Source organism: Clinocottus analis, unplaced genomic scaffold, assembly GCF_023055335.1.
Source record: "Clinocottus analis isolate CAN_PGR_092001 unplaced genomic scaffold, fCliAna1.0.p SCAF_11, whole genome shotgun sequence".
Classification (NCBI taxonomy): domain Eukaryota; kingdom Metazoa; phylum Chordata; class Actinopteri; order Perciformes; family Cottidae; genus Clinocottus; species Clinocottus analis.
The window spans coordinates 19,664,719-19,689,820 of record NW_027175832.1 but is presented as its reverse complement, the minus strand read 5'-3'; the positions used below and the strand labels follow the sequence as shown (position 1 = coordinate 19,689,820).

Here is a 25,102-nt window from a genome sequence, read left to right as displayed (position 1 = left end):
TAAATGTTCAAGACAATAATAATAATTTCCCCAAAGGACATTGTTGTCGTAGTCTTCTGCTTCTTCTGCTTCTTCTGCTTCTTCTGCTTCTTCTTCTGCTTCTTCTTCTTCTGCTTCTTCTGCTTCTGCTTCTTCTTCGTCTTCTTCTTCTTCATCTTCTGCTTCTTCTTCATCATATTCATCTTCTGCTTCTTCTTCTTCTCCTTCTTTTGTTCTTCTTCTTTTCCTTCTTTATCTTCTCCTTCCACTTCTTTTGTTTCTTCTTCTTCTTCTTTTTCTTCTTTTCTTTCATCTTCTTCTTCTTCCCGTACTGCTTAAGTATCTCATATGCAAGTATCTTTTTTAAAAAGTGAATTTGAGAAGATGACCTCAGGGAGATTAAGGCAACATTTTAAGAGATTTTCAGCCAATAACGCTGCAAACAAAGTAAAAATAAAGTAAATCCTTGGTTTCCCCGTCCTCCCGTGTCGAGGATCCACCGTCTGATATTTTCCTAAATGCCTTCACTAATATTTTCGTGACATTCATTCCCGGCTTCCTCCTAAATCCCTAAATTCTCCGCTGTGATTTACCGCTCGCCGCGTGACATTTCGACGCGTCGGGTCGCCTGCTGAGTGGAATCCACTGAATCCCCGACATGTTGTTCAAGTCTTTCTGAACCTCGGAGAAACCCGGCTCCGCCTCCTTTATCGACGGCATCGCCGTGGAGGCGGAGCCTGACTGTGCCTGGAATACGAGATCATTAAATGCCCCGAGTGTCACGCTTAATACTCTCTGCAGGTTCTCATCCATCTTAGTGCCGCTCGTGTTTGTGGGAGAGTCTTTTTAAGAGGCCGTTAATGAAAGTTAGTGGTGTGGAGAGAGAGAGAGAGAGAGAGAGAGAGAGAGAGGGAGAGAGAGAGACGTCTCCCGCCGTGATCGATCGCTCCTCGCTCTTAGCGTTAGCGTTAGCGGCGAGTCGTCACTCGGCGGTTGCATTAATCAGGTAATGGGCCGTGGTCTCCCTCCTCCTCCACCGCGGGTTCTCCTCCTCGTTCCCGTCGCTCTCGGTTCCTCCTCAGTTCCTCTTTTTTGGGAACTTGAAGAGCAGCTCGTCCACCTCGCGTCCCAGAAGCCTTTGCGGTCACCGCCGATGCATTCGGGCGCCTTGGCGTTGTGCTTTCTTTGGTGTGTGTTAAAGCCGCCGTGCTTCTCCACAGAAGATAATCCCTTTAGATTAAATGTCCACAAGGACTCAAGAACCAAACTTATTAGAACTTGAAGGTTGAAGGTCACAAGGTCACAAGGTCACAGTGATCGCTTAATGTGTTGTCTCTCTCACTGTAGTTTAACCCTTTTTAGCTTTTGACCTCTTTTCCCCTTGTTCCTTGTGTTTCAGTCGTCGTAGGAACCTCAAATTATTTCCAATACTTGTGTTTATTGAATGTATTTGTTCAGCAAAGTCTTGTGGAAAAAATGTATATCTGTAAAAAACAAAAAAAAAGAAATCATCCAGCATGACATGAGCAAGATGTCCCAAAAACTGTATCATGGTGCCTCAACAGCCCAAATAATAAGACTCCTTTTGGAAAGATCGGGACCTAAACCGTCACATAAAACACAGCACGAGGCGTTCAGGGGGGGTTCGGTCCAAAAAAACTGTTCAGTTATAAAATGTAAATTCTTTTTATTCCAAAACATTGTCAGAATGAGGCATGCTGGGGTTTAAAATGGCCGCCTTCTACCTTACTTCCTGTATGACGTAGTCAAAGAAAACATCGAGGACTCGCAGGTGCTCGCAGGTTCAAACCCCGCTCCATTGGTTTAAAGTTAGGGGGGGGGGGGGGGTAATTACATTCATAGGGAGGGAGGGAGCGGGCGCTAAAGGAAACAGGAGATATTTCAGCTTGATGGACTCGGCGTAAAGCCGGTTGGAGAAATGACTTTGGCAGCGCGCTCGCCGCCACAATGAAGCGCCGAGATTACTCACACAGGAAATTGGTCCGCGGAGAATATCTACGATGCTTCTGAAGAGGACGCGCTGAGAGGAACCAGAGGGGCGAGAGAGTGCTAATGAAAGAGAGAGAGAGAGAGAGAGAGAGAGAGAGAGAGAGAGAGAGAGAGAGAGAGAGAGAGAGAGAGAGAGAGAGAGAGAGAGAGATGAACACACAAGAGAAACTCAATGAATGAAACATTAAGACCGAGAGCTAAACTACGGCAAAGAATACAAAGGCAACCTCAAGAGGTGTGTGTGTGTAGACATGTGTGTGTAGACGTGTGTGTAGACGTGTGTGACTGAAGAAGAAGAGACAGCGTAAAGTGAAATAAAGAGAAAGTTTCAAAAAAATAGAAAGTGCATCAAAGGCAGAACCAAAGAGGTGGAAATCTCAGCAGTGAAAGTGTGTTTAGGAATTAAAGGAGAAGAGTGTGAGTTGTTTTTAAAGATGAGGAAGAACGAAAGAAAGAGAGCGGAGGAAAAGAAAGAGACTCACTGAGATGTGTGGAGGGGAAGAGAGAGAAGAAAGGGAATTTTAAAAACCAGAGAAATAAAGTGAATCGATGAGAGAAACAAAGAAAGAAGCAAACAAATCCAGAGGTGTGTGTGTGTGTGTGTGTGTGTGTGTGTGTGTGTGTGTAATAAACACTGAATGGCAACAAAGGTGAAAGGATTACAATGAACAGGTAGGAAGACATGAAGGATGCTCCGTCAAATCATTCGTGTACTTCAACGACAAAACAATGAAGACAAAAAAAATGACCAAAATACATTTTTTTTAATCTTAAGGTGCGTCCGTCATGAAGATCAGCTGATGTGTGGCGTCTTCACGAGCGTCTTCACGAGCGTCTTCACGAGCGTCTACCTGCGGTGAGTTTCAGTGTTGTTGTAGTTTGTAATTCTATATATTTGTTTGTGGCGTCGCAGGTTCGGGAAGCACCGCAAGGACGAGCGTCCAGGAGAGAAGATGGACCGCAAGGGCTCCAGCAAGTGGAGGACGGAGGAGACGCAGGTTTCTGACGAGGAGACGATGAAGATGAGGATGGAGCAGGAGAGGTGAGCTCTTCCTCCCGTTAAAAAAACGTCCGTCTTGTGTCCGGACTTTGCGGCGTTTGCTAGCGACGCGTTCGTTAGCCGCGCTAGCATGCAGCGTCGGTTTGATCCCGAAGGTGTCGGATAAGAAGTTGAGGTCAAAACTCAAACGGAGACGTGTCTTCGTCGGCCATCTTGGAGCCTGGCGCCAAGCCGGCGGATGTGTTTTTCGGGTTTTGTCCGTCGTTCCTCACGTTTTTCTGATCGCGGTTGCTGATCAGACTTTCTGAGGATGTTGCTCAGAGACGTGAACATAAACTGCACCTTTAAGCGGTTCTTTCTCCTTCTCCCTCTCCGTCTCTCTCCTCCCTGCCTCTCGCTTTCCTCCCCCCTTCCCCCTCCCTCCCCTCACCAAACTAAATGTCACACCGGCACGGTGCCAGTGTTTTTAGGGCGGCGGTCTATAAATGCCAAGGCCATTAACCGGCCAGCTAATTAATTCCCTGCTCTCTGTGTCGGGGCAGGAGTCACTCTCTCTCCCCCCTCTCTCTCCCCCCCCTCCCTCCTCACGTTATTAAAATTTGGTTAGTAATTGTCTCCCCGCAGTAGCAGATAGTCCAACAATACGATAATGGCGAGTCTTTATTTTTAATTGGCGCGAGGTGAACGCAAATGCCACGTCAGCCTTTTGTTACGGCTCCTTCCACACGTCCCGTACGTCTCTGCTACTTTGTCGCGCGTTCATTATTATTTATGAATCATTACGAACACACTGAAAACCTAATGGTCTTTAAAAAAAAAAAAAAAGAAGAAATAAAAAAACAGGTTCACCTTTTTTCTTCATGACTTCAATACTCGGTGGTTGTATCCTGAACTGTGTGTGTGTGTGTGTGTGTGTGTGTGTCCTCACAAGTGTAGCTTTTCCATCTCCAGTCTCCTGCAGGCGTTTTGCAAAACCTTGTTTTCTCTCCACCGTTACAGCAAATCAAAGAGTGTGTGTGTTATCGACAAAAAAATCTATCCGTCCGAACACGCGGGCCGAGTGGTTTTAATGGCGCCGCTCCGCGTTACGCTGCTTCCTGCTCCTTCATCTGCGAGAGCAGAGACGCGGGCGTTTTTTAATTCATATGTGCGTCTGTTTGTTCTTTTTGTTTGTTGCCGTGCGGCGGCGTTGCCTCGGGGCGGGACGGCGCTCGGGGAAATCAAGCAAAAAGGGGAAGATGAGGAAGAAAAATCAGCCAAATTAGGGCTTGTGCGTCCACCGAGCGGCGCCACCGAGGGACGGTCTCGCCGGCGGTTCGATGCTTTAATTATTTTGTCCGCCGTTGGCTGTTTGACTCACACACACACACACACACACACACACACTTCCCAGAGCACCTGCAAAGCACAAGCGCGTCTCGTTTCGTATTTAACCGCCGGCTGAGATGCACTGATATCGACGGGTCGAGATCCCACCGAGGACGCCGCGGCGTCGGACGCTGATCCGGTTAAGCCGCGTTTCCACCGCGCCGCTTCTCCTCCACCGAGACCGGGCCTCGGCCGCGCCCATCGATCGAACCCGCTGCCAGAGGGCGGCGCTTTAATCCAGCCGTGATTGACTAAATGGATGGATTTCCTTCACGGGGTTTAAAGTCTCGGGGGAAGGAGGGGGGATCACGACCCCGAGCCAAGACGAACAAATCTAGACAGACAGTTTTTGTGTGTGTGTGTGTGTGTGTGTTCACATATGGAAATAAGTAGTCATGGTTTTCAGCCACCTCGGGAGGCACCGGCGCCGCACGGTTCACCTCACCATGGATTTCTTTGCCGATACCGATGCGCCTCAGATTGACAGATCCCTGAAAATATAGATTTCCAACGATCCCCTTTGGACGTCTGAGACGCGACCATCGATGGAAAATGATTTCCACTCCGGTTAAGAGATCTAAAAGACTTCCCCAAGTGCGACCGAGCAGACACGGCGAGGTGTCTGATGGCCGGCGTGAGGAACTGTGTCCGTTTGAGCGGCCTCCACGGCGGCCATTTTGAGCCAAAAAACAAGGGTTGGGGGCGGAGTTACTTTAAAAATGTAACCTCATCTAAATACCTGTTGTTTTTATCTGCAACCGAATTTAAGAATCACAATATTTAAGTGAAGTAATCTGACTACTTTGTTACTTTTGGATTAAAACTGTAATCCCCATTTTTTTTTACCAAATGTCACGATATTCTGATTACTTTTTTCAGTAAATTTAAAGTAATATAGCCTTGTTCTAAATCCTTTTTATGTGGATTTGTTTCACTACATGTTTGCTCATGGAAATTTGGTTGAAAGTCGTGAAAATTTGGTTGAAAGTCGTGAAAATTTGGTCAAAAGTTGTGAAATTTGGTCAAAAGTCGTGAAAATTTGGTTAAAAGTCATGAAAATTGGATATTTAAAGTCTTGGAAACCCATTGTTCAAAGTGTGTATGAACCCTGCTGTAGTAAATGAGGGATTGTTAAAATGTATAATCTCATTTCCTGTGCCAGAAGCGGCTGAAGCTGCTCGTCATAACACATGCAGATAAAGAGCCAGTGCTATCGCTCCAAACAGGGACGACGTCTTATCCCGCCGCACCGTCTCCTCTGGTGTACTTCCTGCCTTTCAGCGCGCTCCCTCGCTCGTGTCAGCGCTACCGCTAAGAGGAAGCTTCATTGCAACGCGGCCACAATGGCACATAATGGACCATTGTTCTGGCTCCATGTGGCAGAAAGGTCACTCGTCGAGCTCGTTTCTTCCCCCCGAGATGACGTTTCTTTACCCTTTCATCCGTCCTCTCGGTCTCTGACTCCTTTCCAAGCGTCCTCCAGTCCTTGGCGCTGAGAGCTTTCCATCACATGGAGGTCGGCCGCCGGTAAAGAAAGCTCCCGAAAGAGGCCGAAGTGCGCTCTTCCTTCCTGTCCCCCTTTTTTAATCAGCTTTATTGTGTTTTTTATAGCAGCATTGCTTTGGAAGTAAGTGCCTGTCATGTTGACGCAGCTGGGATTCACTCTTAAAGGACGACGGCTGGAGTCGGCCTTGACTCGCACCAGTTCACCCAGTGGTCTCCCAGTACCGCCAACCAAGCTCTAATAAAACAGCCACTGATGATTCTCCAGCTTTCACACCGAAACCTCAGACTCTAATGAATAATCTCTCATTTCTTCCCCCTGAAACATGAGTAAACACACAGCTTCCAGTGAGCGCTGTCCCAGGTGGTGATGTACTTTATCTGCTCGTGCATCTCAAACGTGGGATGAATGGAAAGATCTGATTATCCAGAGAAGTAGAGTACGCTGCCGAGGCCGATGTGAGGACTCCTGGCAGTAAGGATTTACTAAAACATAGAGGTTTTTCTTGCTTTTGTTCATTATAATTAACGTTAACAGGTTTTTTTGCACAGTTTCTAGAGAAAAAATGCATTAATTGTGAATTTTCAAGCGGCTACCGGCGTCTGAAATGTCTTTGAGATGACATCAACCTTTAATGATCCCAGAGCGAGACGAGTCGCTGCAGCTCTGAGCTGTGGGAAGAAACACATCGAAGGCGTTATTTGGGGATCTTTTGATGGTGGTTTTCCTTCAGGTTAACGGGTTAATGGAACGGCCCTCCAGCATGCAACCCGCACACTTCAGTCCCGTTTTGACCTCACGAATGCAGGCAGCCATCTTTGTTTGATACTGCAGCTCCTTTTAAGATCTGAGGTCTTTTCTCTGCCCCCGTCCACCCGGCGCTGGATCGGTGTGTCTGGCCGTATCTTATCAGCCGCCGCCGCTGCTGGAAATCACTGTTTTCCCTCCGTTTGAAGACGGACCCCTCAAGGGCCCCGATGCTCAAGGGCCCAACGAGTCAGCAGCGAGAACAGACGCAGGTCCTGCGACATGCTGAAGCAGTTGGAATAAGTCATGAAAAAAGATTGTTTTCCTGTTTTCCACATTCAGTTTAGTCAAGTTCATTCTTTGTTTCTTATATTAGCGACGTCTTTTTCTTGCGTCAGTCTTATTGTTTCGTTGCTCTCAGCGTGCACATGTTCTGGAAGAGAAAGCGATGTCAGGTTTCCATCCCGCTGAGCCGCCGCCGCCACGACTGTCCCATCCTCGCTCCCGCCGCCGGTAAAAAGAAGCGCCGAGGAAAGCGGAGCGCGGCGATAATTGCGGGTTGTAAAGCTCTGATAACGGCACGGCTGTAATTACAGAGCAGCGCGATGGGTAAAGCCCCCCCACTGATTCACTGTGTGTGTGTGTGTGTGTGTGTGTGTGTGTGTGTGTGTGTGTGTGTGTGTGTGTGTGTGTGTGTGTGTGTGTGTGTGTGGTTCTGTATGAGAGCCAAAGGTTTGTGTGTGATTTCTTTGTGTTTGAGATGTTCTGTGTTATTGACAAAGGTGCGTGTGTGTGTGCGCGCACGCCTGTGTGTGAATTGTTTTGTATGAGACTCAAAGGTGTCAGGTGTGTGTGTGTGTGTGTGTGTACATTAGCAGCACTTTCACTACAAAGTGCGTGCCATGTAGAGGTGCTGTGGGGGCGACAGACTCTTTTGCATTGTTTATGGCACCACAGTGATGTGCTGGTGATAGAGAGAGCATGAATAAAAGCCTCCACATCATCTCTCTCTCTCTCTCTCTCTCTCTCTCTCTCTCTCTCTCTCTCTCTCTCTCTCTCTCTCTCTCTCTCTCTCTCTCTCTCTCTCTCTCTCTCTCTCTCTCTCTCCCCCTCCCTCCCTTTCTCGTTCTCTCTCTCTCTCTCTCTCCTGTAATGGAAAGTTAAAAAAAGCTGCAATAAACCATCGCTCTCATACTGTTTGTGCCGATGTGACATCAGAGATTTACGGCGCCGCGGCGGATAAATGTCAGGTTTTACCTCCCGGGGCCGAGGTGGAAAAGAGTCTTTTGTGCGCCGGTGCTAAACGTGGAGCTCATCGTGCGACAATGTGCTTTACGTCACCGGTTTAATGAATTGAATCCTCTCAATGAATCCGTCAGCTGCGTAGTTAACGGCGTCCTGCACACAATGACTTCTGCGGTGATTGTTGCATCGTTGTGGGAAAGAATAAAAGCCGCGGACTCCATGACGGCCCCCAGAAAAAAACAACCAAAGTGTCTGTTCCAATCTTGTCCACCAGGATCCAGGCCAAGACCAGAGAGCTGCGGGAGCGTCAGGCCCGGGAGCGCGACTACGCCGAGATCCTGGACGTGGGCCGCGGCCCGGAGAGGGCGTCCGAGGAGGAGGAGCACCCGTACGCCGGCCTCAACCCGCTCAACAGCTCCGTGGACAGCGGGCACAGCCGGCCGCACAGCCCCCGGGACGAGTACCAGCACCTGCACCAGCACCAGCACCAGCACCAGCACCAGCACCAGCACTCCGATTCCCTCTACACGCAAGTCAGCAAGGCCCGCAACGAGCGGCCTCCGTCTGCAGACAGGTAGGGGCGGAGCTATGCAGCTTTTGTTGTCTTTCAATAGCTGGATTTTTGGTTCTGGGTCGTGTTTAGCTTCCATCATTCACACATTGAAGGTTTACTGTATGCTTTGAATCCTCGTTGTTAGTTAAAATGCTTCATTTGATCACTTTTGACCGTTTACACACAGATTTCACACCATGTTTGGTCATGGAAAATTGGTTGGAAGTCATGGAAGTTTAGTCAAAAGTGATGGAACATGGTTTTAAAGTCATGGAAATTTGGTCAAAGGTCATGGAAAATTGGTTTAAAGTCATGAAAATTTGATTTAAATTCATGGAAATTTGATTTAAAGTCATGGAAATTTGGTCAAAGGTCATGGAAAATTGCTGTAAAGTCATGGAAATGTCATGAAAAATTGGTACAACGCCTTGGAAATTTGGTAAAAAGTCCTGGAAGTGGTCACAATGTCTTGATACCTGGTCCCGTGCAAAAGAAAGGCATCACCTGGTCACAGTAACCTGGGTGAACGGCTGCCGTTCACGGCCCTGCGACCTTTCCAGCCTCCCGGTTCTGAAGCACCGCACTCGGTCCCGGCGTGTCAGTGAAAGGTCGAGCCGGGGGTCTGATCCCGCCTCGCGTCCACCGACCCTCGTACCTCTGAGGCGGCGTTATTGCTCAGAGGCGGCGTATCGCACCTGGGAGGAGGAAATAATCACAGCAACAGAAGGCAGGCGGTAAATGTCAGCTCGCCGCCTGCTAGACACGGTGTGTGTGTGTGTGTGTGTGTGTGTGTGTGTTGGGGGAGGGGGGGGGGGGCATTACTCAGGGGAGAGGCAGTGAGGGAATGGGAACCTTTGTATATCCGTCTCTCTTTCTGTCTCCCGTGACCTTTCTACCTCTCTCTCTCTCTTTCCATCCTCGCTCTCTTGTTGATTCTCTGTCTTGTTTCCAGCTTTTTGCGTCTCGTTTTCCCGCCTTTTCCTTCCACGTGTCCGTGTGATTGACGGTTGATTTTAACAATGACGACCCCGACATGGAGATCCCTTTTTGTTCTAAAGCAGAGCAAAGTCCAATGCAGAATTTTTTTTTCTTGTTTTTTTTAAAAATTATTTTTCCTTCATTTTTAAAAATTTGTTATATTATTTTTCCCTTATTTAAAAAAAATAAAAATTGTTATATTTCTTTTATTACTTTTTTTATTCATTGTTTTACGATAGATTTTTAATTTACTTTTTTAAAAAAAAATATATATATATATTTTAATTATAATTTTTTCATGTTTTTCCATACAACATTTTTTAGTTTTTTATTGAATGAATGGGCTCGTCGTCTCCAGTCGGCCCCCAGCAGCCGGTGTGTGTGCTCCAAGAGCGCCGCAGCTATTGATGAATAATTCATTGTGCTGCTGTTGTCATAGTATCTTTAATTTAAGTTTCTTTTTATTAAATCCCGGATGTGGCCCTGTGCGGAGTTATGCAGATACGCAGTCTAATTTAATTAGGTGAGGGAATTCACTCTTGATTTAGACTTTAATCAATGTTATATTCGAGTTAAAAGTTCACTCTTTCTGCACACAATGGTTTTATTTCCCCTCTTCTGTCCTCTATGATAAGATATTGTTTAATGGCTCTTTGAAGTTTGCCCCCCTAAAGCCCACAGCCGCGACAGCAGGCTACCGGATTAGCGCTGAAATCATTTCAATGGATCGCTTTTTACAATTGTTTCATTTGATGTTGGACAACCGTCGAGAGAATTTAAAGTATTTACTAGTTCTGGCTCCTCAAATGTGAGGATTTGCCGACTCATCTTATCTTTTCATCGTTGTAACTTCGGCTGTAGGAGCCTGAGACCAGCATCTTTTGCTAATTGTTCACATATCGAGGTAAAATCAGTACATCAGTGTAAAAAATGTTGAGAACCGCTGCTCTGGAGCACCAACTGTACTTGGAGTAATAACGCCGTGCACGTGACCACGGACACGACTCCTCCCACTTTATCAGCTCGCCACGCCGACCCCTGAACACTTGAACCCTTCGCTCCTTTTTTTCTGGGGGCTTTGATTCGTTCGCTCCTTGAAGAGATTGTGTTGCGCTCCCAGTAAGCAGAACGTTCCTCCCGAGAGAAGCAGGAAGTGCGTTTCCTGTCCGACCCCCCCCAACCCTCCTTCACTGAACAGGAAGTGAAGCAGACCCTGACGTGCCAAGCGCGGGATGGAGGGGGCAGGCCTCCGCCCCCGACGGCGGGGGAGTGTTTGTTATTATGGGATTCGAATGGCAGCGGCGACTGATATCGGAGCTTTAAGCACGATGGAGATTTGATCAAAGCAATAACATGTCCATAGAAACCGAGAGCGAAGGAAAATGTTATTTTGTTTCAACGCTTTTGAAATGGCGGGCGAGCCGGGATACAAGCGGTTTCGGATTTCGTGCGAGTCAGCTGGACGCTGGATTTGTCTCGTCACCATTTGGGAATCGCGAACCCTTTAGCGGGCCGCGCTCGTCGGATTGCTAATCCGCTATTTTATGCCTCGAAATCGTTTACGATACGGCTTTTTGATGCGTCCCGGTTTTCAAGTCGCCGCTTGTAAAGCTCTTTTATTGACGCCGCCGCGTCGTGATCGTCACAAGATCGACAGGGTCACAGCCGCGGCACAGGGATTCATAATGAGCTCCATTATGTGACTTAAGGATCTTTATTCCCACAGCACTCCGAATAAAAGTGGTTTATGAGTTAGCTTCTTTTTTTTTGCACCTCTACGGAAACAAACAAAAATTTTACGGCATGCAACATTTTTCGAAATGTTTTTACCCCTGACATTTTAAAACCAGACCGGTTGTTTCTCTTGAAATAGCTAAATGTTTAAACTCCAACTTTAGCTGCTTCTCCTGATGGAAACAATGATGTGAAAGAAAATCATCCAAAAATGTCTTCTTGTTTTTATAGCTTCTGGCTATTTTTCTTAATGATGTACTTTTGGCATTTTATTTTCCAGTCACCAGAGAAAAAATATAACAAGTTACACAAAGTGTGACTTCAATGTGACACGAGGAGGAACAATTCTGCCTTTGTTGACTCTGAAGCGTCGCCGCCGCTGGTCGTGATGATACTCTTCATCGTGGTCATCATGATCTTCCTGAAGCAGGTTATCCAAACTTACATGAGGAAGTGCATCCATTAACCCCCCCACCCACGGAGCGCTGTCACTTCCTCCCGCGACCCATTTCAATTCACCTCGGTGACCAAACGAGAATACCAGAATTAATCCCCCCCCTCTGTTGATGCCTCCTGGGGCAGTGAAACGCACAATTGCCTTTCTTAAACACCGTGAGGAAACGGGAGGAAAAAAACAACATGCAGCTGCATAAATATCCATTGGAATTCATTTATAATTGCCTCTTGGGTTGTTTTTTTTTTCCAAACACAGCGCTGTCAAAAATTTCAATTTAACCGTAGAAAACCAAAACAACTAAAGAGGCCTTGGAGGAGCCTCAGAAGCCTTTTGGGAACAGTGTGCCCTTTCCTTTGCCTTAAGGAGCATTGACCCCCGAGGACGACAGCCTCAACCGAGCCTGAAACAACATGTAGTTCTTTGGTTTCACGCCCGCTCTGTAACACTTATTAGACGCCTCGTTTATGTATACATACACACAGTGTGTGTGTATATGTGAAGCTACACATTCGAACAACACAGTAAATTGGTGTTTATACATGTTTTCACAGGAGCACTTGTTTTGTTGTTGTTGTTGTGTTACTGTGCAGTTTGGTGCGTAGGCGGCACGCTGTAGTATCAGGTTGGGAACATTCTTTCTTTTCTTTTTTTTTGCGTTTTTGTTTTTTTTGGCTCGCAACCAAATTGTATAACCTTGCTGCTGGGACACTATTGGTCTTTCTTCCTCCCTTCTCAACCTGCCAAACTAAATATTGTCCAAAGCTTCGTGTTTTTAATCCCAGTCCCCCACCACTCTCCAATCCTTCTCCTCACCATTATAGCTTTAAAAAGGTTTTTCTTTAAATATACTATAGTCACGTTATTTCCCACGAAAATACTGTAGACACGTTATTTTCTCCGAATATACTGTAGCCACGTTATTTTCTCAAAATATACTGTAGCCACGTTATTTTCTCAAAATATACTGTAGCCACGTTATTTTCTCTAAATATATAGTAGCCACGTTATTTTCTCCGAATAAACTGTAGCCACGTTATTTTCCCCAAATACTGTAGCCACGGTATTTTCTCCGAATATACTGTAGTCACGGTATTTTCTCTAAATATACTGTAGTCACGTTATTTTCTCTGAATATACTGTAGTCGCGGTATTTTCCCCGAATATACTGTAGCCACGTTATTTTCTCCGAATATACTGTAGCCACGTTATTTTCTCAAAATATACTGTAGCCACGTTATTTTCTCAAAATATACTGTAGCCACGTTATTTTCTCCGAATAAACTGTAGCCACGTTATTTTCTCCGAATATACTGTAGCCACGTTATTTTCTCAAAATATACTGTAGCCACGTTATTTTCCCCGAATAAACTGTAGCCACGTTATTTTCTCCGAATAAACTATAGCCACGTTATTTTCTCTAAATAAACTGTAACCACGTTATTTTCTCCGAAAATATACTGTAGTCACGGTATTTTCCCAGAATATACTGTAGTCACGTTATTTTCCCCAAATACTGTAGCCACGTTATTTTCTCAAAATATACTGTAGCCACGGTATTTTCTCTAAATATACTGTAGCCACGTTATTTTCTCCGAATATACTGTAGTCACATTATTTTCCCCGAATAAACTGTAGTCACGGTATTTTCTCTGAATATACTGTAGAGGCAGGCCGCGTGTTGATGACTCGCTTCACGAACCCGAGAAAATCATTTTCCGCGCCGCCCTCCGTCCTCGCTCTGTGAGCACCGAGTGAATTAGCCGCCATTGTTTTTATTTCCCCCCTCCTCCCAGCTGCAAGGCGGGCGGGCGGCGAATGCCGGAGGAGGAAAAAAACAACAAAAGAAAAGGCTCTGAGGGATTTGCCATGATTTGATTCTCGAGGAGGCAGCGCGCTCTTATTGAATCGGCTCCATTACATTTCATCTCCACCGGGGGAATACGGGCCCTTGGAGAGGCAGCGAGCGCGGCCGCGTTGTCTCACAAACGCACACCGGAAACAGCAGTCGCCTCGCAGCTTTTGCTGATAAGATTGTGTGCGTGTGTGTGTGAGAGAGAGTGTGTGCACATGTTGTATAATAGCGTGAGTCTGTGCAGTGTTTCGAAGCAGTCACTTGTGTGTTTGTTGGGTCTTTTTGTTGAGCTGCACATGTGTGTGTTTTCTGAAAATGTAGAGTGGGAGTGACATGTCAAAGGTGTGTGTGTGTGAGTGAGTGAGTGTGAGCCACACATAGTGTGGTAACAGGTATGCAGCTGCACACCATGAATACAAAGCGTGTGCCTTCTGTCGATGGTGGTCGCGCCGGACTGGGTTTAGCTGAAAGGTGGGCCCCGGGGACAAAATGAGCCGGAGCCCCCGGTCTTAAAGCTGGACTGATCAATATATTTTCTCTTAATTGAAAGGAAGGGAGCCTGTGAACTTGTCGACCAATTTCTCCACTTTATGCATCTTTTTTTAATCCTTTTGAGCGACGTCTTTTTAGTTTTCTGCAGTATGAACTTGTTTCCCGCCATAACAGCCACAGCTGTTTTTGAGCAAACAAGCTCTGATATACTGGCGCTAACTAGCTGCAGACAAAGTTAGCAATTAGCTGATGACCAGTGATACATTTAGCAGCTAAAGAGCCAGGAACGCCCCTCCCAACTGAGCTCAAAATAATGAATATTGTACATGCATTTCGCAGTCGGCCATTAAAGCAAATGCTAATAATGCTTCCAGTCAGTTAGATGTGTAAACAGGCAATTGTTTGCCAGCCCCATAGCAATTAATTTAACTTTCATTGGTGATAATATATCAGATGTTGTGTTTTCCCCCCCAAGTAGTTCCACGAAAATCAATGAATGCTGTTTTATGCCTCTTTCTTTCCACTTCATACTGTGGAAATGTGAGCTAAAGAGCACGAGTGTATAGCGATGCTCGGTCCCGACTACTTGGACTCGCTGCATTGCCTTTTCCCTTTCGCAATTAATTAAAAAAAAAAAAAAAAAAACACCCCTCTTTGTTTTAGTGTTGCGTAAACACAAGCTAATCCAGCATTGCTGTCTGTTCAGGGGCCCCGGAGACCTTCTGACAAGGAGCCCTCGGCTCGGGGACCAGAAACACACACGAGACGCCAAACTAGTATCCAAAACTCACAAAACGCACAAAACACAGTTTCCAAGAACAAAGGCGGGGGAGATTTAAAGGCTGAAAAGCTTCAGCGAGCTTAAACATCATTTTGTCGGATTAAGAAGCAGAAAAAAATCACGGAGAACCAGTAGGTGCCACATTGTGTGTGTGTGTGTGTGTGTGTGGCGGGATCAATGGAAAGGAAGTCTATCTCACTCTCTATCCCTTCATAATCCACTTACCAACAGACATCATCTGTGTTGTCTGTTTCATCCTCGCTCCCGTGTTGCTGTAATCCCACACGTTTCTGAATCGCTTCTCCACGTGAAATAAAAATCCAAAAGGCGGCCTGTTTTGTTTGATGATTAACGCGTTAGAACCGGACCAGCTGATGCTGCAGCCACCCAATCAGCTTCCACTTTGTTCCCGTCTTCAAAGCGTGTCGGGAAAAAAAAACTAAGATTTGTTTTTGTGCGACTTCTCGACGCCTGACGAATTCAATTTGAAAGCCAAGGTCGTAAAACTATTGAGCTGGAAAACGGTGGAAAAAAGTGTTTTTGCTTGTTCTCTGCTGTCTTGGAGTTTGGAAGGAATCACAGCTGTGACTTTTCCACTCTTCGCTTGCGTTAAAGACCCTGAGAAGAGAGAGAGAGAGAGAGCGAGCGAGCGAGAGAAATGAAGCTCGGTCACATCTTTCTGCGCCTCGGCTGCTCTGCTGTAGCTGGCTCGTAACGTGCGAATAGACCAGACAGGACAAGATGTTGGCGTTCACCGCGACGCGTTGAACACGGATGTGTTTCTCACCGCTCGCCGAGCAGAACAGGACGTCTTCCTGCAGCTCGGGGGGGGGACGTCTCTCCGCTCGAGGGTCATCTCCACTATCGGCGGATCCAAAAGCCTGGCGACGAAGTTTAGGATCGCCGCCAACGCGTTTTACCTCCAGTCTCCACGGCACGGGCACCTGAGAATGAACACGACACTGATGAGATTTAATCTGGTTGAGCATGATTACAGAAAATTAGGTATAAGGAAAATCTGAGATCCAGGTCTGGAGAGTGTTTTTTAGTGTCTGTGGGCGTGGCCAGATGCAAATATTTGCTGTCGTACCCTTCTGACACCCTGTCGTACACCTTGTGACACCCTTTTGTACCCTTCTGACACCCTGTCGTACCCTTCTGACACCCTGTCGTACCCTTCTGACACCCTGTCGTACCCTTCTGACACCCTGTCGTACCCTTCTGACACCCTGTCGTACCCTTCTGACACCCTGTCGTACCCTTCTGACACCCTTTTGTACCCTTCTGACACCCTGTCGTACCAAAGTGCACAAAGCAATACATCGAAACCAAAACTTTGGGACCAACTAAAACTCTAAAATAGTGATTTAGCAAATTCTAATCTAACGTTATCATGATGCATTCAAATGTCATCTTGTAAAATGTAGTTTTTGGCAATTAAATTTGAATAAATACAGTAAGAATAGATCTTATTTTTCACTCGTAAGGAGTACTTTCTTCTTTATTCCCCCATGAAACATCCAAAAGGAAACAGGAGCTCCAGCATCACACGAGTTCTCTATCTCGTGGTTTTACAGTCAGCTAATCGGCAGAATATAAAATCTCCTGAAACGAGGTGGCTTCCATGACCGCCGCTCACGCCTGCTGCTTTTTTTTTCTTTTTTCGCCAGCCAAGCGATCCATTAAGAATCAGTTAAAATGGCCGACACCATCATTTAATCAGCACGCCGTCGACAAACGATTACACGGGAGCGCCTAAGCGTGAGATAGCATGCGGCTAACGTTCGGGCCCGTCGGCCGGCCATCTGCTCCGGGACGGGGGAACCGGTTAATGTGTGTGTGTGTGTGTGTGTGTGTGTGTGTGTGTGTGTGAGGGGAGACGGGCCGGTCCTGTTGCACTGGACCGAGGCCAAGAGCTACAGGAGAGCGATATGTTGTGGCCCAGGGGGGTTTGAGGTTGTCTGGGTGTTCTCGGGTTGGAACGAGAGCCGGAGAGGGAAGACTTTTATGTCATCATTCAGTTTTGTAACAGCTCAGTCAGTTTTTGTTTTCTTAGGGTTTCGGTTACCTGCAGCTTGTTTGCCCCTTCAGCTTTTCGGGAGGGATGAAAAAACCCACGCGCACATATTGGTTTGAAACCAAACGCGCTGTTTTGACTGTTCGATTGTTCATTTCGACCGTGAAGAGAGATTTGTTTTAAATATCTTTGAAAACAAGGCGGGCTTTGCCCCTCTTAGAGTCCACGAAGGTCCTGTCAATCAAACTCTTTCTATACATTGAGCTCTGAGTCGCAGTGTTTTATTCATCATAACACTTTGTGGGTGGCTAGAAGTAGTAACTTCACCAGTTTATTGTGTGGAAAAGTGGAAAATATTGTATATATGCCATTTTTCTTTCACATGCGAACAGGAAGTCCACAGAAGGACGACACTCTCCTTCATTCAGTCTATGCAAATACCTAAAATTCCATCACAAATAAAATATAAATTAGACAATTTTCGAAGCGTAAACATTAGATCTGCAGTCAGTCAAGACCGTCAAATTTGAACAAACATCTTAACGGCCCGGAAATTAATCAATTCCTTCCTTTTTTTTGCACATTTTCCAGCCTTCTGAGCCTTCCAGCCGCGTTATTGGCGTCTCCACTTTGCGAAGATAATTTAGTTTTCATATTGACACAACAAACTGTGAATAATCCTCGAGCCCCAAAGCCTCCAAAAGGGGGAATTCCTCCACAATGGAGTCTCGTTGTCGTCAAACCGGGTCACATTTAAAGTATTTTTTATTAAACATTGCCGATTTGATTGTCAACAACTTTCCCAAATTAACAGTAATATTGCGAAAATTCCTCCATGTCAACAGCTGGGGCAATAATTCCCCTTTTTAAGTGCGTCGCTGATGTTTTAATACTAATGACGGGATTAAGTCTCGTATTTCTGGAACGCGTGTTCAAGCCGGATGCTCCAGACGACCTGCTGTGATCAAACCATCGAGTCCTGACCACAAGCCAAACTCAGTGTTTGATCTGAGAGCATGAACACGTCCAGTAATCCAAGCGCCTACTTACCTCATGGCAGTAACGTTCAGCGTTCAGACAACGACGTCAAGGGAAAACACCCCCAGTTTGTTTTAAACTCTCCCTCATTACACGTTCTCGATTTTACATCATTTCTGAAATCCACCTTTTAAAGGCGCTTGCATATAAGATGCATGGCCATGTGTTTTAAATCCAAAATTGCAGAACAATCTCAGCTCTCTATACAAAGAGGGACCGTTGTCATGAGGCACGAGTGTAAATATGACTCTAAAGCTGAAAAATTGAACCTTGATTTTTTTTTTTAATTCTTCACATCTCTTCTGAAAACATAACTTTACTCATGTGGTCGATTGGTTTTGGTGATGGGAATTGGTTTCACCAAAGGTCTTAGGTTCTCAAAAGCAGTGGAATATATGAATAAAATGGCAGATACATGTAAATAAATGTCTCTTAATGCATTGAATCTGGTTGTAAAGGTCTTGCAGTCGGTGCAGGATCAATGCTGCATTGTTAGCTTCTGTTAGCTCATAAGAAGCTAAATCATTGCAGAATATCCTCATGGTGAAGACTAAAGAGATATCTCTGATTCAAGCTCGACACGGCTACGTGTGTGTGTTTGTGTGTGTGTGCATGCGTGTGTGTGTGTGTCACAAAACTACCTTGTTATTCCCAAGAAATTGCTCATGAAGTTTTTCTATTTTTTCATTTGCCAGCGACAACTGCAGACAAAATGTCTTCTTCCATCATTATAATGTCAGACAGAGTGAACAAAAGCACTTCACTTAACACCCGCCAAAAAAACAAAATGTCTGAATTACAGACACTGATGGTTTTCACAGAAAAAATAGAAGAGAAACCTTCTCTTCTAATTTTTTTTTTTTTGGGGCTGTAACTTAATCTGAATGCTTTCCATCTGTGAGTAATGTGGGGCTCACTAGGCCGCAGACGCAGGGGCAAAGCCCCAGGGGATTCTGGGAGGTATTGGACTGAACAACGGAGTGATTAGTGTGGACACACACACACACACACACACACACAATCAGGAGGAGATTAGGGGAGAAGGACAGGTCAGCAGCTTCCAAATCATGGAAGATATTGTTAGTATGTTTGAGTGCAATTTTCTTGGGTCATGTTTCGGTGTGTGTGTGTTTGTGTGTGTGTGTGTGTGTGTGTGTGTGTGTGTGTGTGTGGTCAGGGACAGTCTGAGGGCCATCTCCACCCAGCAGTATTGACCATGTCTGATGATGTCATCCTCTCCTGTTGGTGCCAGGCTGACGGTCCATCTGAACTCCTCCGTGTGGCTTCTGCAGACACACAAAGCAACATGGCCGCTGACTATTTAACGAGGATGAAAACATAGAAATGTATTATATTAATAAAGAAGAGGGCGGCCTAAAACCTTGTCACACATGCAGCATAGGGAACATTTAAAAAAAAAACAGTTCTCCAGTCCAGTTTAATAATGTCTTGGACCGAGCAAGTTTTTATAGTAGTGAACACGCGATTTTTGACAAACCAAAAAAAATCATGTTCACGTTAAAACTTTTTCTCAAACTCGCCAATTCATTCTCTCTCTCTCTAACCCTTGTTTGAGTTATTTTACAGTACGAAAGAGCTTGAAAGCAGCGCAGCCGTTCATGTCACAGACGTCTCTGTGGTCCATTTACAATCTTTAATATTCATCACATCAAAGGAATTCGTCAACATTCCTCAGAGCGGCGCTGCAGCCGGACGGAGCGCCGCACGCCACCGAGGGCGAACGACCACGACACACACTCTCTCTCTCCCCCGCTGGGATTCAGCCTGTGTGTGTGTGTGTGTGTGTGTGTGTGTGTGTGTGTGTGTGTGTGTGTGTGTGTGTGTGTGTGTGTGTGTGTGTGTGTGTGTGTGACCCTAAAAGGCTGCCGACCCACATTCGGTGTCGTGCTCTTTCCACTCAGCTGTCCTCCTGAATCCCTCTGAGCATCCGTGTGTTTGACTTCCATGTTTTATGCATGTGGTGGATTTACCCAGGAAGCTCTCTGTTATTGTAGTGTGTGTGTACATGCATATATATATATATATATATATATATATATATATATATATATATATACACACACAAGACTACATTTTTTTTCTTCGAATTTTAACTAATTAACTATAATCCATAATGTATTTATAATGTATTATGTATTTACTATTTTTATATATATATATATATATATATATATATATATATATATATATATATATATATATATATATATATATATATATATATATATAATAAACCTTTGATTCAGGGCCCCTCCTCAGAATAAAAGCCTCACACCCTTAAACGTGTCCACTGAGTGGAGAAGGTCTGGCACCGGTAACAAGACGACGGGCGGGATGGATGGAGTGTTTGATGACGACGGGTCGGGTCACTCGCCTCCAATCGTGTCTCTAAGTGTGTTTGTGTGTGTGTGTGTGTGTGTGTGTGTGTGTGTGTGTGTGTGTGTGTGTGTGTGTGTGTGTGTGTGGGCAGAAGCAGCGTGGCTCTACCTGGAATGTCCCAATTTTCTTCAGGTTAGAATCTCAGCGCGGTGACCCACAGACCCGGAGGAGCCTGCTGGTTCCCATTAGCGCCGCCTGTTCCCTGTTAAACCTCCTCTTCCTCCTCCTTCTCTTCCTCCTCTTCCTCCTCCTCCTCCTCTTGTCAGTCAGTCCGTCTGCTGAACTCTTGAAACAGCCGCCGACGTGCCGCGGTCTCCCTCGTGGCAGATATTGGCCCCCGGGGTCACCTTTCAGGTAGCGCAGGGGTTGGATTTCACCTTTTAACACACACACACACACACACACACACACACACACAGTGAAACGGCCCTGATATGATCGTCAAACAGACGGACAGACTATTTCTTCCAGGAGTGTGTCTGTGGTGGTAAGCGATGGTGGGAGGAGGGGAGAGTTTTCCGGGTTGTTACATCGTGTTGCAACATCCTCCGATTTTTCACGCTCCCGTTCCCCTCCTCCTTCGCCGCCGCCGCCCTCCTCCTCTTCCTCCTCTTCCCCGCGCGCCGCGGCCGATGACATTCAGCGTTGGTGTATTATTTACTTCCTGTTCCTAAGACTTGGGTCCTCTTTGTGTCTCTCGTTTCCTTTAAAAAAGCAGGTGAGGAGAGAAGTGAAGAAGCCCAAACTTCCCGACCCCAGGAGCAACGTTATTTAAACACACACACACACACACACACACACACGCCGAAGTCGCTTTGCTGTCCGCCGCACGAGACGCAACACTTCTTGACTTCACCGTTATTAGATCAGAGTCTGCATGAGACACGACGGGGGGGTGGGGGCTTCTTTTCATCACCACGTTGTGAAACACACACACATGCACGCACACACACACACACACACACACGCACACACGCACACACGCAGCCCGGCAGTGACGGTCTGTGATTGTGCTTCTCCTCGTCTGCCGCGCCTCATTAAAGTAAAATCACACTCTGGTGTCTCAGATCCTCTCGATGCTTTTTTTTCTCCCAGCACGTCCACATCCCTCACATCTCCACCCCTCCGCTCCTCCACCCCTCCACCCCTCCACCACCTTTTCTTTGCAGCAACGTGTTCCTACAGCACATAAAAACCACATCAGGGCCCCTCATCTTTAAATAGCCCGTGACATGTACTGATGGGTTGAAGTGTGCGTTCTTCCGAGCCGTTTTCTTCTTCTTCTGCGGCCCGGGGCCCATTAAAGCAATTGAATCCTCTGTTTTTTTTTCCTCGTGTGTGTGTGTGTGTGTGTGTGTGTGTGTGTGTGTGTGTGTGTGTCTTTTGAAGTGTTACGAGGACGCCCGCGCTCTCCGCACTCGCGGCTAATCACCAGCGATAGCGGAGCGCTCCGTATGGAAAAGAAAGGGAAAAAAAACGCTGCTTTTATGGCGGCAGCCGGGCGCAGCGTGCGGCGGCCGCTCGCAGATCATATCGCCGAGGAAAGAGGCAGCGAGCTTCTGACGGCGGCGGGCGCGGCGAGCGCGTGGCGGCGCAGCCATGGACTCCCCCGGGGGAGTGGAACAAAGTTCTGCTGATTAGGAATCCTCTTTTTTTTCTTTCTCGCGCGGGACGCGGGTTAGCAGCCATTAGCGCTCCGCGGCTGGATGCTAACTTGTGCAAAAGGCTTGCGGCCCCCGTGTTCATTTCCCCCCGTCTCAGATACGACGTTTCGCCCTGAGAAAACAAGATGGCCGCCGCCAGAATGCAGAACCCGATTGCGCAAAACGGATTTGTGAATACGTCCACTGCGTATGCACGATCCATGAGCACGGCACCGCTGGCAAACATATTTTACTGAAGTGTGTGTGTGTGTGTGTTTTCTGTAGTTTTTGCTGATTTGATCGCTGCAGCTGCATGAGTAAATGTCATTAGATTCGTGTGTGTGTCTGTGTGTGTGTTTGTGTTTGGAGGAAATGACAATCAGGCCTCCCGGCGGCTCTTGGCGGCCGCCCCGCCCCCCTCAGCGCCGGGCCTCAGGTTTCCCCTCATGGAGGAAGAAAAGTCTGAAGTCTGTCGGCCGGCGGGAGCGACGAGTGTCTTTTATTTAGAGCTGAGAGGCAGAGATGCCGACAGGGAGATAAAGAGGAGGAGAAGAGAGAAGGAAGGAACTGGAAGGGTTGTGGCGGTCAAGAGAGGAAGGGAGGGAAGGAAAGAAGGAAGGAAGAGTCGAAAAAAGGAGAAAACCACGGATTTTGGTTTGGTTATAGATTTCAAAGAAGAGCGAGATGAGGAAAAAAGGAAACTCTTACACGTTACATTTAAACCTTTAAACGTTACATTTAAACTCTTAAACGTAACATTTAAACCTTTAAATGTTACATTTAAACCTTCAAGTGTCACATTTAAAATTTTAAACGTTACATTTAAACTTTTAAACGTTACATTTAAACCTTCAAACGTTACATTTAAACCTTCAAACGTTACATTTAAACTCTTACACGTTACATTTAAACCGTTAAACGTTACATTTAAACCGTTAAACGTTAGATTTAAACTCTTAAACGTTACATTTAAACTCTTAAACGTTACATTTAAACTCTTACACGTTACATTTAACCCGTTAAACGTTACATTTAAACCGTTAAACGTTACATTTAAATCGTTAAACGTTACATTTAAACCGTTAAACGTTACATTTAAACCTTCAAACGTTACATTTAAACCGTTAAACGTTACATTTAAACCTTCAAACGTTACATTTAAACCGTTAAACGTTACATTTAAACCGTTAAACGTTACATTTAGACCTTTCCCTCCGTAGCTTTGCAGACCTCAGAGTCCTGGAGCTCGTTGGTCGTCTCCACATGAGGACGCGTGCAGAGCAGATACGATGACGTCATAACGTCAAACGCCGGTTTGTCTTTTATTTCCCGCTACAGACTCAGCGGTGCTCTTTGCACATCCTTTCAGTGGAACTCAAACACAATGGCCGCTTTATTTAATTTACTGCGATTGTGGAGAAGAACAAGACGACGGTTGCTAATGAGATAAGTCTTAACTTTAGTTTTTTCTTCCTCCCCTCCTGCTTTAATAAGTGTAACTGCATTTGGGATTAAGAGATCCTCTGTTTAACCACTTCCAATGCAATTATCCCCCAACCCGCTTCTACACACACACACACACACACACACACACACACACACACACACACACACACACACACAGAGCTCCAAAAGTTGTTTTCTTCATTCAATTAAATGCAATGATTTAACTGAGGAAGAGAGGGAGAAAAAAACCCTCATTAAACTAATTAGGATGCCACAGAAGACTCTGGGAGCTCTTTCTCCACTCTGTTCACCAGGATTGTAGCAGAGCGTGCACCCCGCGCCGTTTGGATCTTTTATTTCAGCGCTCCACGTTTCAATGGCGATATCTGCGATCTATCGGAGGGGGGGGGGGGCTTTTCTTCTTTCTTTCTCCCTGCGGTTGGCGCTGGAACGACTTGGTGCCGTGAATGAGGCCGACAGCTGCTGGGCGGAGATTTGCCGCTGCAATAACCAACTCGAACAAAACCTAATCACTTTTTAGGGGAGGGGGGGGGGGGGGGCTCATTTGCTCGTGCTAATCCTCCATTGTGAGCGAGGCTGTATTAATAGATCAGCGCGATGGGGGGGGGGGGGGGGGGTGGAGGAGAAGTCGTGGCGCCAAGAAAGACCTGGCGCTGTGAACTCTGGGCGCTCGCTTCGTTGGCGTTCCACCAGCGGTTCACGTCCCGCTGCTCTTCTTCTCTTCCACTGGTCACCGGGTTAGAGAGGACGTGAAGACGAGTAAAAGACTTAGAGCAGGGTTCTTCACGGTCATGGAAAACCTGGAACAAGTCATTTCCAGGCCTGGAAAAGGACCTAGGGTTTATTGTATGCTTCAGAATCCTCGTTGTCAGTTTAAATACGACATTTCATCACTTTTTACTGTTTTACACACAGATTTCCCTCCAAGTCATGGAAAAGTCATGGATATCTTTTTTGAAAGTCATGAAAATTTGGTTTAAAGTCATGGAAAAGCTTTGATCAGACTGTGTATGAACCCTAAACAAAGTTTAGATCGAGGATGTTTAAGTTTCCACGAGGCTGCGTTGCAAAGAGAAGAAGGTTATGACGCCTAAAGGCTCTTCAGGCGTCTCCAGCTGCTGTCATATCCAGTAGTTATTCCTTATGAGTCCATAAGTTCTTCAGTTATTTTTTCCGCTCATCGGGCGACTCGCTGGGTCAGAGTTTATGTTGTTTTCAAACCGTCGTCCAACACAAACTCTTCTAGCTCCCTCATTAAATCATCTACATTCAGCTGTAGAGCATTGCCAGCCTCCAGGAGGGGGAGGGGCACGTCAGCGTGGTTTAAATATGCGTCGACACATTGGAATCACCTCACTTTGTATTTAAAAAAAAAGTGTTTCCTGAACCTGCAACACGATCCAAAACACAACCTGCTGCTGGAACTCAGTCTCCAGATGGGTGGTTTATATATTTATTTATGTTTATTCTAACTCAACGAGCGGGACGACGACCAACAGAAACACCCAGACCTCCTCCTGGAGTTCATGTAGTCCTCATTGGTTCCTCTTTGTTCTCCCGTCAACAAGAACCCAGTCGCTTTACGTTCTGCGGTCCAGGTTTCGTGACTTGATGCCGTCTCTTTGATGGCTAATTGGGCTCTTGAATCCCTTTTTTAAATCACACTAACGCTCGCACACGGAGGAAACGTTCAAGATTAAAGGATCTCAATTAGCTCTGATCGCCATGATGTTTTCAAGACGTCGCCCCCGACCCGACGGATCCGATTCCACATCGCCGTCCACTTCGGGAAGCTTTGACAGGAGCCAGACGCACCTCGGCCCCGACACGCCACCAG

General features: G+C 46.2%; 1 protein-coding gene across 4 annotated transcripts in view; it reads left to right on the top strand.

The window, feature by feature from the left end:
* Positions 1–25,102, top strand: part of pard3ab (par-3 family cell polarity regulator alpha, b) — a 165,834-nt gene that overhangs the window by 108,534 nt on the left and 32,198 nt on the right. For all 4 annotated transcript variants that reach the window (XM_068566323.1, XM_068566315.1, XM_068566306.1 and 1 more), the window contains 2 exons: positions 2,903–3,031; positions 8,128–8,427. In XM_068566323.1, the coding sequence (XP_068422424.1) occupies positions 2,903–3,031; positions 8,128–8,427 (429 nt within the window). The remainder of the gene's footprint in view (positions 1–2,902; positions 3,032–8,127; positions 8,428–25,102) is intronic.